The following is a 16,288-nucleotide window of genomic DNA, read 5'->3' as shown; positions in this document are numbered from 1 at the left end:
CCTTACAGCAAACGCTCTCAGGGAGTTGCCTACACTCTCAGCATCTCATTCCTCTCTCCACTTTCTCTCTTGAACCCATTGCACTAATGCTACATTTCCCAGGGCACCAAAGAGCTTCAAACTGCCAAACCCAATGGTCCATCTTTCTCCTCATCTCACCTAGTCTACGTTTGACACAGTGGCTCATTCCCTCCTCCTGGAAACGCTTTCTTCCCCCTGGCTTGCAGAAACTGCACTCTCCTGGGTTTGCTACCTCCCTGGCTACCATCTTGAACTACTTTGTTGGTTCACCTCATCTCCTGAGCCACCCAGGGGACAACTCAGTTCCTTGACCACTTCGTCCTCTTCCTGTACTCCCCTGGTGCTCTATGCAGTATCCTGTCTTTAACTGGAAGTACTCTCAAGTAGATGTTTCCAGCCCAGACTTCTCCCTGAATTCCACCCTTGCATGTCGTCCAATTACCTATTGAACATCTTGACTGGGATATTGAATAGGCATCTCAATGTGTCCCAAACTGAACTCATAACCTCCTCTTCTCATCCTTGCTTCCTTTAGCCTTCTTCCTTTAGCAAAAGCCTTCAGTTGCTGGCAGTCCGATTCTTCCTTGGCCTCACCCTTGATTCTTCTCTAACTCTCACATTTCATGTTTAATCCATCAGGAAAACCTCCCGGCACCATCTTCAGAGCCTGACCACATCTCCCTGTCTTCACTGCTCCACCTGGTCTAAGCCACCACCATCTCTCACTTGGAGGACTGCAAGGGCTTCCTAACTGGTCTCCCTGTTTCCACCCCTCCATCCTGCAATCTGCTCTCAACCCAGTAGCCAGTGAAATCTTTTAAAAGTGAATTGGGTTATTTCAGTCCCCTGCTCAAACCCTTCTAGAAAATTCTAATCTCACCCAGAGTATACGCCAAGTCAATACAATGGCCTACTAGGCAGTACATGATTGGACTTCTTGTCAGACCTCTGACTTCATCTGCTACCTGCTTCCTTGCTTGGTGTGCTCCAGCCACTAGTCTCCTTACTGTACTTCAAACGAGCCAAGAAGACTGCTACCTCAGGGCCTTTGCACATCCTGTTCCCTCAGCCTGTATTATTCCCCTAGATAACTCATGGCTTGCTCCTTTACCTCCGTGTATTTACTTAGATGCCACTTTCTTGGGGAGGCCTTCTTTTTTTAAAGTTGCAACCCCCTGCCCAGTCACCCCCCCACCCCCGAATTCCCAGCACCTTGTGTTGTTTTTATTTTTCTCCATAGCAATTATCACCGTTTGATAGGTGGCATATTTTTACTTATTTGTTTCTTTGTTTCCCCTGTAACATGAGGACAGGTGCATTGGTCTGGTTTATCCACTGCTGTATTCCTAGCACCTAAAAATGCTGGCAAAACAGTATTTCTCAGCCTTTTGTTTTCACTGTTGCTCCTTACCCGAGGAGTCTTTGTAGACATTCCTCCTAATCACCCTCCACTCATGAAATTTTAATACCACAGATATATTGTATATTGGTTTCTGTATTATATTTGTATATGTACTTTATACACATATAATACGTACTTTCTAAGGAGTAAGGGATATTTTCTTGCCCCCAAGAATCAATTTTCACCTCCTGAGGGGGTTCTGCTGCTGTGGAGAATGCATAATGTAGCTTCTGGACACAGATATGTTGGATGGATACGTTTTCCTTGGAGTAGGATGCAGGGATAGAGTCTGGTTAGCAGATTTGGGGTTTCTTGGTGGAAGCCAGTGATTCTGATGGAAAGGAGTTAGTGCCACATCGGTGAGGAGGGAAGGAAGGAGAGGAGAGGACCATACAGATAGCGACCTCAGGGCCAAAGGAGAAGAAGAAGGGGGTTGGGGAACATATGTTTATGTATGACTGATTTGCTTTGTTATAAAGCAGAAGCTAACACACCATTGTAAAGCAATTATACCCCAATAAAGATGTTAAAAAAAAAAAGAAGAAGGGGGTTGGCAGTTTTAAGTGTGTTGGGAATTTCTGGTTGAGAACCAGAATTTGTCCTTTGAGTCAGGCAGTCACTGGTGACCTTGATATAAGCTGTTTCTGGGGTTGGTGGTAATAGAAGCTGAATTGAGTTTTTGGAGAGAATCTGGGACAATGCGGAAATAAAATAGAATAGTTTGCCAAAGGGATGATAGGAGCCAGTGTGGGTTTTTGTTTTTGTTTTTTTTCCTTTTAAGAAGTTGAAAGACCTGGCTGGCAACTGGAGTGGAATTTCAAATCTCTTTATTAAAAGAAAAATTTTAATCCAACATACTTGGGAGATTGTCAACATGTTAGATGGAAACTGATGGCTGTTTAATAATAAGGTTTAAAGTTTGGGATTTGTGAAAGAATCCATCTCAGACTTGAACATGACACAGCTCTTTTTTGTTAGCAGGGCAGGAGGATGGGGAAAGATGGACTTGTTCTCTCCATATTTCTGTTAGTTTGAGCAAAGGTCCAACTGTTTATGGAGGGATCTTATAATTGAACAACATTATAACAGTGAAATGGAAATTAAGATACAAATTTCACTCACAGTCTCACCAACATAAAAAGCAAAGCTTTTCCTTTATTTTTGTTCCTTTCAAACCTTTAGTCCATCTTAATATTTATTTCATACATTACTATAATCATAATGAAGTTTTAAGGCCACATTCTGTTCTTTTTATTCAGAATATAAGCATTTCCCATGTCATACAGATTGTCTTCATAACTACCATTTAGATAACTACATGAATTTTCCATCAAACTGATGCAGTATTGTCCATTAGGTAGCCTTCCATTATCTCGGTATTATAGGTAATGCTTCCATGAACGTTTTCAAGCACATACCTTTTTCTCTCTTATTATGAGGGTGGGTGGTGAGCAGGAATAACCTTTCTGGATGAATTCCCAGGAAAAGAATTACTTGGGCCAGCATGCTTTCTAAGAGAACGCTATCTAGATATATAAAGGTCAAGGGAACCTAAAGATGTTGAGTTACAGTCTATAACATACATGTTAAACTCCTGGTTCAAAGCTCAATTTCCCCTCTGTGAAGTCTGGAAAGTGGAGATTTCTGACAAGATATCGAGTCAGAAACAGAGCTAGAAGGAACTAGTCATTGGACTGACTCTACCAATAGAATAGAAGGCAGCCACGTCACAGGAGGGAGAGGAGAGAAAGGGAACCCATATCACATAGCTTGCTCAGCACAGAGGAAGGCTGTGGTACCCTCATGACTACAGTCTACTATTATGAAACAGAGCTGAGGAAGTCACAGGTTAATGACCGGGAGTAAAAACGCAGTCACAGGGATGCTCTCTTTAGGAAGGTTACTCTCCTGCTGTCATTTGGCCGCGGTGGGGGGAGGCTCTATTCCTTGGGCTGTATGTCTTGCCTCTGGACTCCCACTCTCCTTGAGCCTCTGATCTGTGGCACCCCCATTTCTGCAAAGCCTTTTCCAGTCTTTCCCTCCTCTGTGTCTCGTCAGACATTCCAAAACTCCCCCCGCTCTTAAGCAACTGTCACATCCCCACTCCATTTCCCTTAGTCTTGTCTGCCTGGCCTACAAAAGGCTCGAAAATATCTAGCGAACCGAACTGTTCCATTTCACAGAGAAAACAGAGGCTATCAGAGGAATTACCTCAATTTTTCAGTACCCCAGGGCCACCCTTCTTTTTGGTCCAGGCCAACCTTACCTCCATTCTTTTTTTTTTTTTTTTTTTTTTTTTTTTTGTGGTACATGGGCCTCTCACTGCTGTGGCCTCTCCCGTTGCGGAGCACAGGCTCCAGACGCGCAGGCTCAGCGGCCATGGCTCACGGGCCCAGCCGCTCCGCAGCATGTGGGATCCTCCCAGACCGGGTCACGAACCCGTGTCCCCTGCGTCGGCAGGCGGACTCTCAACCACTGCGCCACCAGGGAAGCCCCCTCCATTCTTAATGAAAAAATTTTTTCTCCTGTCCAAGGCTTGACGTCCTCCCTGTGCTCTCAGACCCTTTTTTGCTTCACAGGGTCCTTCCTAAATCCATTAATTATCTACGTGTCCTATCTGTCTTCAGCTTTTTCCTCCCTCCTGGTCTGTCCCCTCAGCATAGAAGCATACTCAAGATTCTCCCATTGTACACACACACATACACACACACACACACCCTAGCCTGGCCTTAGGACTCTCCTAACTACTCTCTGACCTCAGTCTTTCTTTGGGTCCTTACATTTCATTCCTTCCTCAGCTCCTGCAAGGACCTCCCTTCTTTTTTTTTTTTTTTTTTTTTGCGGTACGCGGGCTTCTCACTGTTGTGGCCTCTCCCGCTGTGGAGCACAGGCTCTGGACGCACAGGCTCAGCGGCCACGGCTCATGGGCCCAGCCGCTCCGCGGCATGTGGGATCTTCCCGGACCGGGGCACGAACCCGCGTCCCCTGCATCGGCAGGCGGACTCTCAACCACGGCGCCACCAGGGAAGCCCCAAGGACCTCCCTTTTTAAAGGAGGACCACTCCATCAAGACTGCTTTAGCAAAGGTCCCCCATGATCGTCTGGAAGAGTCCCAGGGCTATCTTCGTTGTCTCGCACGCGATGCCTCTGTGGTGGTCAGGACTGTTGACCATCGCTTCCCGGGTGAAGGTTGCTCCTCCCACGGTTCCCCCTCAGCCAGTTCCCTCCCAGCTCACTGATCATCCCCTCTCAGTCTCCTTCTCGAGTCTCTCCTCTTCTACCCGGAAATATTGGTCCTTTCCAGAACACATCTTCTTTTGCCTTCTCATTCGATCCCCCTCTCTGGGAAGCCTCCTCTTCAGCTGGAGCTCCACCTGCCACCTCCAATCTGCCAATTCCCGGCACTGTGCCTCCGCCGCAGCCTCGCTCATGACCTCCAGATCTGCGTAACTGATGGATGTCTCTTGTTGCTGGCCCATAAGTGAACCTCATTAAACATGACACAAAGTAAGTTCATCTTTTCTCTGAATGTTCCCCTTCTGTATTTAGCTTGGTGGACGATCACAACCGTCCCTCCAGAGGAAATCTGGGGTTCATCCTCTGTCACCAAGTCCTGTTGATTTGTTTTTGGTTTTTTTTTTTTTGCGGTACGCGGGCCTCTCACTGTTGTGGCCTCTCCCGTGGCGGAGCACAGGCTCCGGATGCGCAGGCTCAGTGGCCATGGCTCACGGGCCTAGCCGCTCTGCGGCATGTGGGATCTTCCCGGACCGGGGCACGAACCCGTGTCCCCTGCATCGGCAGGCGGACTCCCAACCACTGCAGTCCTGTTGATTTTTCTTCTGATTATCTTGGAAATATTTGCTCCCCTTTCCAGCCCTCTGACAGTGCTTTGGTTTGGACCTCCAAATCTTGGAGGAGCCTTCTGACTATCCTCCCCACCTCTCTTTTGGTCTTCCAATCCGTCTTCTGTCCGGACACATACCTGCTAAACATCCTTAAAGGGTCTCCCAATGCCCACAGGATAAAGCTAACTGCTTCCGTTCCGCGAAGTCCCTCACGTCCTGGTCCCTGCTCCGTCTCCAGCCTTACCTTCCTCTTCCACCTGTCTCTCAGGCACCCTCTGCACTCTGGCCACAGTAGGCTCTTCATACCTTGGCCCATGCTGTTCCTTTGCTCAGATTGGCCTCTTCAATGCCAGTTAGTGAAATCTAACTCTAATCCTTCCTTTCCTCTGATTTCTCTGTGCCTTGGCCTGACAGAGAGTAATTCTCCTTCTTTGAGCTTTCTGAACAACAACATTCATGGTGATGGTAAAGGGTGTTATTCCCCCATCCATAGTTCTGGTTCTTCCCTATTCTGTTCTCATGATAGGATTGCACGTTTTGGCCCCTTTGGAGGCCCCAGGTAACAACCTTGGCTAAGAAAATATAAGTGGAAGTGGCATGTGTCAGTTCCGGGTCGGAGAATTTAGTTACCAGTGTGAGAGCCTCCACAGCTCTTTGTTGCAACAGCTGGTGACATTCCGGACGGTGGCTGCATCCTGAAACACACCTATAGCTAATCTCTGACGAATACGTACTGTGAGCAAGAAATCAATCTTTGTTGGTTTTTTTTTTTTTTTTTTTGGCCTCACTGCACAGCTTGTGGGATCTCAGTTCCCCGACCAGGGATTGAACCCGGGCCATGGCAGTGAAAGCCTGGAATCCTAACCACTAGGCCACCAGGGAACTCCCATTCTTTGTTGATTTAGATCTATAACATTTGGGCGTGTTTGTTATTAAAACACAACCTAGCCCTTCTTGACTGAGGAACCTGTACAGCTCTTATAAGTGGTCAGTTATTTAAAAACACTTCTGCTAGATTCTTAGTTGTTTCTCTTATTCCCTGTGTGTCCTCAGAGTCTAGAAGAACACTTGAGCACATAAGCACCACTGATCTTTTTGTGGGGGGTGAGAGGAATGAGGGCACATATACTCTAACTTACAAAGAATTTGTGTTTTACATGTGAGGTTACACTGTTTTCAGTAGATCATTGGAAAGTAATAAGATAAAAAAAAACTGTTTTTACTAACTGCTAAGTATGTTCTTTTATTACTTGCCATTAATCCATGTTTTATTTGATTGCTATAAATGTATGGCTTTCATTTCACTTGCCTTACAATTTATTTTATTTCTATCGCCTGGGTTCTTCTGTTATATTTTATCCTGAAACTTTGTTCTCTTTTTATCTCTTACTGATTCCAGTCTAGCAGTCGTATCTTTCATCCTGCAATTCTTAAAACAGGAATCAGTAAACCCGGTCTAAACCTATGTTTAGGCACTAACCAAGACTATGAGATGGTTAGAATATCATGCATGACCAAAGCAAGAAGGGCGGGGAGCTGGTGGGAAGAGAGAAAAATAGCCAGGCATTAACCAAAGGACAAAATGGCAGGTCTGGAAAAGCACAGCTTTGGGCATTAGGAAAGTCTGAGATTAATCTGTTTTTTCCATTTACTGCTCATGGGGGCCTCTGCTACCTCAGCTCCCTTACCTGTAAACGTGGGTGGTAACAGAAATAAGTCACAGAATTTTTGAGAGACACAGTGAGATCATTTATGTGGGAGCTCTTTGTAAATTGTACGTAATCACTTAAATATTTTTTAACGTGACAAGAGTGGCAGAAGAGTTGTACTTCCACCAGGAGCGGTGGATGTAAGAACTCAGTGCGGTGAGTGCTGGCATTTTCAAGTCTCAGCCTTGATCACTGGGAGGGAAAGGAGTTATTTGGCCCACAGGTGGGGTCATATCTGTACATTAGGACCTAAGATCCTCCCAGAGGAGCCCTTAGATTACATGGAAGTCAGGCAAACTATCTTGTAGCTCAGAGTTTTGTTTTGTTTTTTTTTTTCTGACCTGGTGGGTAACTATTGCTGTACGTAATCCAAGAGCTTTGGGTTTAGAGTTAATCACTTATCTGCTACCTGTCACACACTCCCCTCAGTGTCTGAGCTACTGTTCCCATCCTCGCTCCTGTTTCCCTTGTGCACTTGCGTGCACATTCTCTGTAATGGTTTTCTAAAATGATGCTTGGGCTGACGACACACCTCTAAAGAGGACTCCTGACTCTTAGAAGGAGCAGAGCCCTTCCACAGGAGACACGCAGGTGGAGGCCAAGACATTCGCTTTATTTCTGATACAGTGCTGAGGAATGTGGTTTAGATCGTCTACCCAGTTCCGCCGAGTTAGGAGCCTCTCCCCCACTCCCTGCCAGCCACAGGCTGGCCAGGGGAAGAGCAGACTCCGGTAACTGGTGGGCAGATTTGGAAAGAGGGGAAGCCTTTGAAGCCGCTGGGGCTGGGAGCCAAGTATGCTCAGTTGCTTACTGCAAACCCATCAATCAGATCTCTCATTCCCTCCGACGCCAGGTGGGTGTGGATGAAGCGTGAGACCCTTCACAGAAACACGCAGCTAAAGGAATGGAAGGCAAGCATCCCAACTCAAATGTGACCAGAAAACCTCCCAGCTGTGTGGAAACAATACTAAATACTGCTTCTCCTCACTGCCCTCATTCTGGTGACCTGCCCAGCCCTAACACTGAGGGCTTCTGACTCTTGGCCTCACCTGATTCTACCTGTTTTGCCGTCATCCACCGCAATAGTTCTCAACCGTGGCTACACATTAGAATCACTTGGGGAGCTTCTAAACCATCCAGTGCTCAGGTCCCACCTCCAGAGATCCTGATTCAATTGGTCTGGGGTGGAGCCTTGGCGTCAGTAGTTTTCAAGACTCCCTGGGTGATTCTAAATCACAGCCAGGGTTACAGACCACTGATCTAATGGTTTAGGTCGCATCGACCCTATTTATCTTCATCTGGCTAGATGTAAACTGCAGGTAACGCCATCTGTGAAGCTCTCAGAATGAAAGCAGCCCCTCTGATAATGATGTTAGCAATGGTACCGCCACTTCTTCCCAGATTAAAGCCGTGATGGTAGCTTCAGAGGTCCTGTTTTTCTTCTCAACTTGTCCTTCACATAAAAGGTAGGTTTCAAAAAGAAGTTGTATTTGGCCCCTTGGTGCTCAGCTATTCATTTTCTTGAAAGGGAATAAGGAGGAAGATTTCTTTTCTTCTTACAGAAATGCTCTTGATCTGACTTTCCCCTCAGCCCATCTGCCGCTAGTCATTATGAAAATCCAGTAAAAGACATTCCCTGACATAAACTCAATGCATTCATCTCCCTTAATATCACCCCTAGTCACACACCCAGGTATTGAGCCAGGCTTCTGATGGCTACGTGGTCGGGGAGAATGAAATCCATGACCCCAGCACTTAAAAGGAGGAGACATGATGATATGATAGAAGCATTTAAAATACAGTTTTCTTGGTACCGCGCCTGAATTTCTCTCAGCTGAACTGTATCTACCTGACTCCAGCCTATTGGAAGCAGCCCCATGAGTGAGTCTTAATCACCCACAGTGGCTGAGGGACAGCAGATGCTTTGGTGCATCTGTGTCTCTGATAACAGAACCCACTTAACTGCTCTGAATCCACGGGGTATGATTATATTGGGGTAATAACTCCCAAGAATGGCTTTGCCACAGTTATAACATGCTGAGAGGGAGCGGAATACGAATCCTGCATAAATTCGTCTGCCAGGTACAGTCAGCTATTCGTCAGTGCTATCATACCTGTAATAAGAGAGCATCACACCACAACCAGTCTGGGTGTTCAGCTGCACGACTAGACGAAAGGCACACTTGTCATTGTTTAATTTAGATGAGTTTTGTTTTTAAAAGAAATATGCCGTTAGCTTTATGAAAACCCTGATAGAGTTCAGAGATTAAAATGAGTTTTTATTTTTCATCTTTTGAAAAAAGAGATCTGGATTTATACTCATTCTATCCCATCTATCCCATGATTCCTCATTTAAAAAGTATCAGTTTTTTGTAGTGAATCAAATGTACCTGCTTTTTGTTTTGTTTTGTTTTTCCATCCCTGCCTCTGTTTTGAAACTGTTCATGTCACCTCAGGAAGGAGCCTGCCATTTTCGTCATTGCTGTGGTGAAATATTTATTGTAGTCCAAGTAGCTAACTTTGAAGATCGTACCGTGTAGATTTTCGCTGGCAGAGATTTTAACTCAGCTAACCACATGTGCGGTCAGATATCTCTGCCTTCAACGTAAACTATCAACGTCAAGGTGATATACTTACGTAACCCATGTGACCTGCTCAACCTAGATTCTTAAACAGGCTTGGCTTGACAGTTTTACTTTCCAAAGGTCAAAGATTGGGACTGAGATATCAGGGCCACTGAAATGTGAAATAAAGAGGAAATGAATGAATTCAAACCTTAAGACCAAGTACCATCACCTGGTCATATGAGAACTAGCTCTTGTGAAGCACCAACATAATTGTTTCTCATCTTTGAGGTTTTTTTTTTAATTGAAGTATAGTTGACTTACAATATTATATTAATTTCATGTGTACAACATAGTAATTTGATCTTTTTATAGATTATACTGCAAAGTTACAAATATTGACTATATTTCCTGTGTTGTATATTACATCCTTATAACTATTTATTTTATAACTGGGAATTTGTACCCCTACTTTGCCTGCCCCACCCAACTCCCGTCTGCTAACCACTAGTTTGTTCTCTGTATCTGTAGGTCTGTTTCTGTTTTGTTATGTTTGTATTTTGTAATTCACTGCATATAATTGAAAACACACGGTATTTGTCTTTCTCTGTGTGACATTTTTACTAAGTATAACACCCTCCAGTTTGATCCACATCGTCACAAGTGGCAAGATTTCATTCTTTTTATGGCTGAGTAATATTCCATTGTATATATAAAACGTATCTTTTTTATCCATTCATCTGTTGATGGATACTTTGTTTCTATATCTTGGCTGTTATAAATGATGCTGCTATGAACATAGGGATGTGTATATCTTTTTGAATTAGTGTTTTTGCTTTCTTGGATAAATATCTCGGTGTGGAATTGCTGGATCGTGTGGTAGTCCTATTTTTAATTTTTTGAGGAACCTCCGTAGTATACTGGGTAGTGGGTATACCAATTTACATTCCCACCAACAGTGCACAAAGGTTCCTTTTTCTCCACACCCTCACCAACCCAACATAATATTTTAAATAGGTGGTGAAACTGAGTCCTACTCTTACATTTTCCTCAACTCTTTGCATCCTTTTTTGCGTATTGTAAGGAGACAGAATGTGGCAGAGGAATGAGCAGATCAAGAATTTCAATCCTAGGTCTGCTACCTACTAGGTCTGTGTCTTTGGGAAGGTTTTGTGATCTCTCTGAGTTTCCAGTTTCTATATTTGTTCAAGAGAAGTAGCATCATAACATCTCCCGTGTAAGGGTTGGAGTTCATATCTGCAAAATGCCTGGCACCCGTGAGACACCCAATAATCGGGCAGCTGAAATTAGTATTTTTTTCTTTTGGATTGTCTGAAAGTCCTTGGGGACGATAAGTCACCCTCAGAGACCAAAAGAGAAGGCAGAGCAGCAAATTGTGAGGACAATTTAGGAGTCATCCTCCAACAGGTAAAGTTCACACTCCAGGGTTAAGTTCTGGAAGTTCCACTGAGGACCTGCCACATAGAACCTCAGAAGCAGCCCCGTCATGTCAGCCTCTACTTCATCTCTCAGGAAAGCCCAGGTCAATGGCTTTACTGGCTGTTAGAGTGGAGGGTAATTTAAAGGGAAGGAAGGTGTGTGTATGTGTGTGTGTGTGTGTGTGTGTGTGTGTACACATATATGCAAAATTACAATTGTCAAAGAAGGCTGATTTTGTGGATTATTTTTCTGGTAAGGATATTAGAGGTAGTTGTTAGGGAGGAGAGAGAAATAAACGTTCTTGTCCTGTACTAGCCAAGGAGAGCCAGGAGTTCCTTTTCTCAAAAACACCTTTTCCATATTTCTCGCTCATTTGAGGATAATTTCTGCTTAAGTTCTGCCTTTGGGTAAAGAATACCTGTGGAGTGTTAAATATACTAGTTACTCCTCATTTCTTGCCATCACCAGTTCATGAAATCAGATTCAGGAAAGAGGAGTTTTTCAGTGAGAATGGAAGAGGAGTTTCTAGGAAAAATGAAAGAAAAAAACGGAAGCAAGTAGGGCAGCCTCTCTCCGCCTTTTGATTTTCTCCTTTTTTTGCTTTCTCAATAATTCTCTCTTAATTACTTGTTTATGGCTGTTCCTGCTCTTTGGAACCCACTAACCCATTTCCTTAGAATTCCAGAATTCCCCATTTTTCATTTTCTCCTTCTTTAACCTGCAATTTTCTACACAAAAAGTAAAAGGTTATGACAGGGGGAAAAAAAAAAAGAAGCATTCACTTTGATAATGAAATTCATCTGGGTCCTAATAAATGGTAGGTATCTCAGAATACTTCACTTTAAAAATCAGGAGCTTTGAAAATGAAAGAGCAAAGGCACACAAAACTCACCACTTCTAATGATGGTGGCAAAAATCTGTCAGTGGGGGTTTCAAGCAACTGAAGCTAGAAGAGTCATGCAAATTTAAAGCTGGAAGGGCCTTGTCTAGAACAGCCAGCCCCTTGTTATACAGATCATAGAATGTTTGAACTGGAAGAGACATTAGAAATAGCCTAGTTTCACCTCCCATTTTGTAGATGCAAGAACTGAAAACCAACGAAGTGAAATAATTTGCTGGAAGTCTAACCTCCAGCGAGTGGCAAATTGCATCGCAAATTGCTTAAACATTTACTAAGTACCCCTTTGTGACAGACGTCATGCTAGGTCCTGGTTTGAGGGAGAAATGGGATGGTTTGAGGGATACACATCCCCTTGCCTTCTTGGGGCTCCGGTTCTCCTTGCAGTGAAACACACATCCTCAAACACTTTTAGTACAAGGTGATTTGAAATAACAGAGTGAACATTAAGGTCTGGAAAGGATATAACTGTGAGAATTTCGCTTTCCCCTTCATGCTAGTGTTTCCTAAACATTACGATCTGTATTCCCCCCAATGGGAGGAATACAACATCACTATTAGCTGGACTGTTTCAATGGGTGAGTGAGACTAGACAGTAGCCCCTCCCCCACACCCCGAGCTAAAAGGCCAGAGGGGCCCTGCATGCTGGGTGACACAGTACAGGTGGCTTCCTTGCCCCCCTCCCTCCCACCAGGTAGTCTTCCTCAAACTCAATAGGTGTCCCTCCTACCTGCGCTGTGCCTGCTTCCACACAGGCGGTGCGCTAAGGAAGAGGGGAGAGATAGGCATTGTTACTAGAAGGAGGTACATCAAAGACCTTTGCAGCTCTGCCATGTGTAGGTAGGGTGATGGGAGAGATGCAAGTTGATCACCTGGGACAGGTGGGAACAGCAGGAGACAGGAGTCACACCTGCAGGGGACCATGGAGACAGAGTGCCAACTCTCAGTGTTGGTCACAGAGACCCTGAATCCCAACTATTCTACGCCAAAATATGTTTGAGAAGCCACCTGCTTGCTCACTGAAGTAGTTTCAACATTCCCTCTGCTGTCTGGGTCATACGCCTCATTTGGTCAAGAAACTCTGCTTCTCTAAAACGTGAAGTCAGCTAAATTTCTTCTAAGCTTTTTCCAAATTTTCCATCATAAGGTCCAAGATGTTTTAGAAAGTATGACTCAAATTGTGAGCTGTGATACGTGATTGGTTAAATTTTATTTTTCACATGTCAAAAAAAATATTCCATATGTTTTCCCCAGCTCATTGAACTGTCTTGGCAATGAAGAGATCAGCGTATCTAGGAATGATTGACACCATATGATTCTTGGGTATCATATTTTGATGACGCTCTGCACTGTTTCAAACCAAAACAGAAACACACCCACACACCCTGCGCTCAAAAACCAGTACTTTTTGTCTTGATGACTACATTTAGAGTTGAAACATCATCATTAAAATTTTACGGGTGACATATCAGGAAAAACTAAGCCGACCAAGTTGTGTTGCCTAGAAAGAAAAACAGTCCTTCATTATAATGAATGAAATTGTGTGCTAGGTAGGAAGGCTAGTGACCTCTAGAAGATGAATCACTGACCCATAAATGGATGAGAATCAGCCAGAGTAAACAAGGCAGAAGTTTTCCCCGCATAATTGTGCATGCTGGCAGGGAAGATGTTTGTTATAATTAAAAGAGATAGAATGGTCAATAGGGAACATTTAATAGGAACAAATATGACAACATCACCTAACTATTTTTCTGGTCCATCCTTCATCCTCACGTTGTACCATACATCTGGGTTTTAAGAGTGACACATACATTGCACATAAAAATAACACACATCAACTTGTACAGCAGAACCAAGCAAAAATTCATTTAGAATAAGGACACTGTCAATGCCCAATTTATTCAGAGTAAACCTCCAACTAAATCTGCACCGTCCAATGCAAGATTTTCTTCACTAGGCTGGGGGAAATGTTAAGAGTATCATGGGGACTAATGCAATCCTGTGAGATAGGCTAGGGTACTGTGTAAACCCCACCAGCTCTGTGAGTCTTCACAGAAGGCAAAGGGGCACCTGATTAGAACAGCTTCATTACAGAAAGGGCCGGCGTGGGACACAGCCATAAATAATCCTTCGTTGAACCAGAGAGGACTGTGGCCCTGTGAGGATTACATGAGACAAGATATGCATAGCACTTACTGTGCAGTAAGTGTTTAGAAGACATATTGTTTTGGAACATGTCCTGTGCTATGAGTAAAGCTTATCTTCATTTCACTGTACAAAATGCAGAAGCTCCAGAAAAATCCCCTGTAGGCTCCCTGCTTTTGTCTAAGTTCATTTGTGAGAAGCGTTACTCACACTTTAGCTGCCAATGACTCATGGTTAAATCGGTTCACTCATCTTTTTTCCTTTTTTGTTTTTTAATACAGTTGCAAATCACGTGACATTCTGCTTTGTTCTTTTTTTCCCCCCTAAGGGAAGCTAAGCAACTCTAAGAGCCCCATTACCTTAATGAACTAAAGCCACGCAGTGAAAAGGGTGGGTATCCACTTCATCAAATCTAGTAGATGATAATTTCTTGACAAGCTGAAGACTAATTCTTGGGGATTTTCTGGAGCCCTATGCAAATTCATATCGCTTAACAGCCTACATGAGTTGAAGGTTGGTGTCCAATGACTGCTAAGAAATTGTCAGGAATGTTGCAGAAATATAAATAGGCCAGCACTGAAATTTAATTAGACACTGCACACGTTAATAATAAATTCAATTAATTTAGCCTTCTACCTATGCTAGAAAAAAAATACCCAGGCAACATAATAATTCATTTTAAATGCCTCACTTGGTAACCTCCTTTCCTGAAGAGTGATTTATGCAGTAATTTCCTGGCTGTGTCTTCATAAGATTGTTCCAAACCAGCCCTTTTGAAATAATAATAATTTCTGAATGTGCACTAGGAGAGATATAACAAATGACTTTTTATTAATTTTCATTTAATGAGTTGCCTATTCACATGGTAATTTTTTAAAAATTCTCTTCTTAAGATAAACAGGTTGTAAATACTACAGGTAACACTTCCATTTCACAAATATCACGACAGGAAAATCTGTCTCACATTCTGTACGTGATTCGAAGGTTAATCAGTGGCAAATTTTCTATCCTAAACAGGCTTCTAATTCTTTCTCAGTTAGCACAGCATATCATTTTAAATTTCTATAGTCAAATGATCCAAATTGGGTAAGGAAAAAAAAAAAAAGAATATTTTTCAACAGCAAAGCTCCTAGGAGGGAAAATAAGGGTGTAGACAGGAAACAAAGTTCTGTGCAAGGGGGAAAAGCAGCTAGAGTTGGTTAAGGAGCCCATGACACTGGTTCTTTTTTAAAGAACAAAACCAAGATCATCTCTTACAGCTTTCCTGTCGCACACGTTCCTCCCTTTTAAAAACGGAGCCCATAATTTCTTACATAAATATTAATATTTAAGAACTTTAATTGCTTGTCTTTTCAAAAAGTTTAATTCCCTGGCAACTCACGAACTATAAATTGTCATAAGAAAAATAGCAAGAATGAAATAATAAAAACTAGGAAGAAGAAACCATCCAGAAGAGACCTGGGTATTTCAAGTAGTTCATACCTGTTTAAAAAATCCTGCAATAGACAGGGCCAGGCCCTTAAAAATAATTTCTTGCAACACTTGGAAGAGTTTGCCTAAAGTATTAAATAATTCAAATGCAATAGTTACTTACATGAGAACCGAAAGGGCCTTGCTCCCAGCCCGCATTGCCTCACGCCCTCTCCATGGAAAAGCCCGTACTGCATCTCGCCCATGAACTTGTCCAGCTCCTGCCCCGAGGCATTGACGAGCAGAGCCCCAGTTTTGCAGAAGAAGGTGGCTTTGATCCACAAAGGTGTCCCCAGGGCTGCCACAGCTCCGAGGGCACACACAAAGCTTAACATCCCAGCCATGCAAAAAATGACTTTCTTCTGTTGGCTTGGCATGATGAGAAATGGCTCTTGTGAGGGTGAGGTTCAAAAACCAGACCTTTGTGACCGATGAGAAGTGACTGCCCCTTTGACTGCATTTATTATGGAAGGTGAACAGACAGAACCCCGCTGAAAAGGCAACTTCACCATCGATGGTGTTTCTCACCAGGTTAAATGTCAGAATGCCAGGATGAAGGTGGCTTCATCACGCTTACTTGTTTTTTTTCTCCTTTTCTGCTGCCGCTTCTAATTTGAAATCTTTGGACTAAGAATCTGTAAAATAAAACTCTTTCAAACTGCCTTCAAGTAGCTCCTCTTGTGTCCCTTGGTAACAGAGGTCTAAGATAACAGATGGAGTCCTCCGTGTAACTTGATGAATGCCTCCCCTCTCCTCTGCCTTTTGTCTGATTGGGTGAGTTGAAACTTTCAGAA

The 16,288-nt window shown here is 43.5% G+C and overlaps 1 protein-coding gene across 1 annotated transcript in view; it reads right to left on the bottom strand.

Moving 5' to 3' along the window:
- The window catches only part of CLRN1 (clarin 1), a 39,043-nt gene extending 23,172 nt beyond the window's left edge, over positions 1-15,871 (bottom strand). Inside the window, exon 1 of the mRNA XM_060149131.1 lies at positions 15,619-15,871. Coding sequence (XP_060005114.1) covers positions 15,619-15,871 — 253 coding nt within the window. The remainder of the gene's footprint in view (positions 1-15,618) is intronic.
- Positions 15,872-16,288: the final 417 nt, after the last annotated feature.

The sequence above is a fragment of the Lagenorhynchus albirostris genome, chromosome 5 (assembly GCF_949774975.1).
Source record: "Lagenorhynchus albirostris chromosome 5, mLagAlb1.1, whole genome shotgun sequence".
Classification (NCBI taxonomy): Eukaryota; Metazoa; Chordata; class Mammalia; order Artiodactyla; family Delphinidae; genus Lagenorhynchus; species Lagenorhynchus albirostris.
The sequence above is the reverse complement of the archived record's forward strand: the minus strand, read 5'-3'. Positions and strand labels throughout refer to the sequence as shown.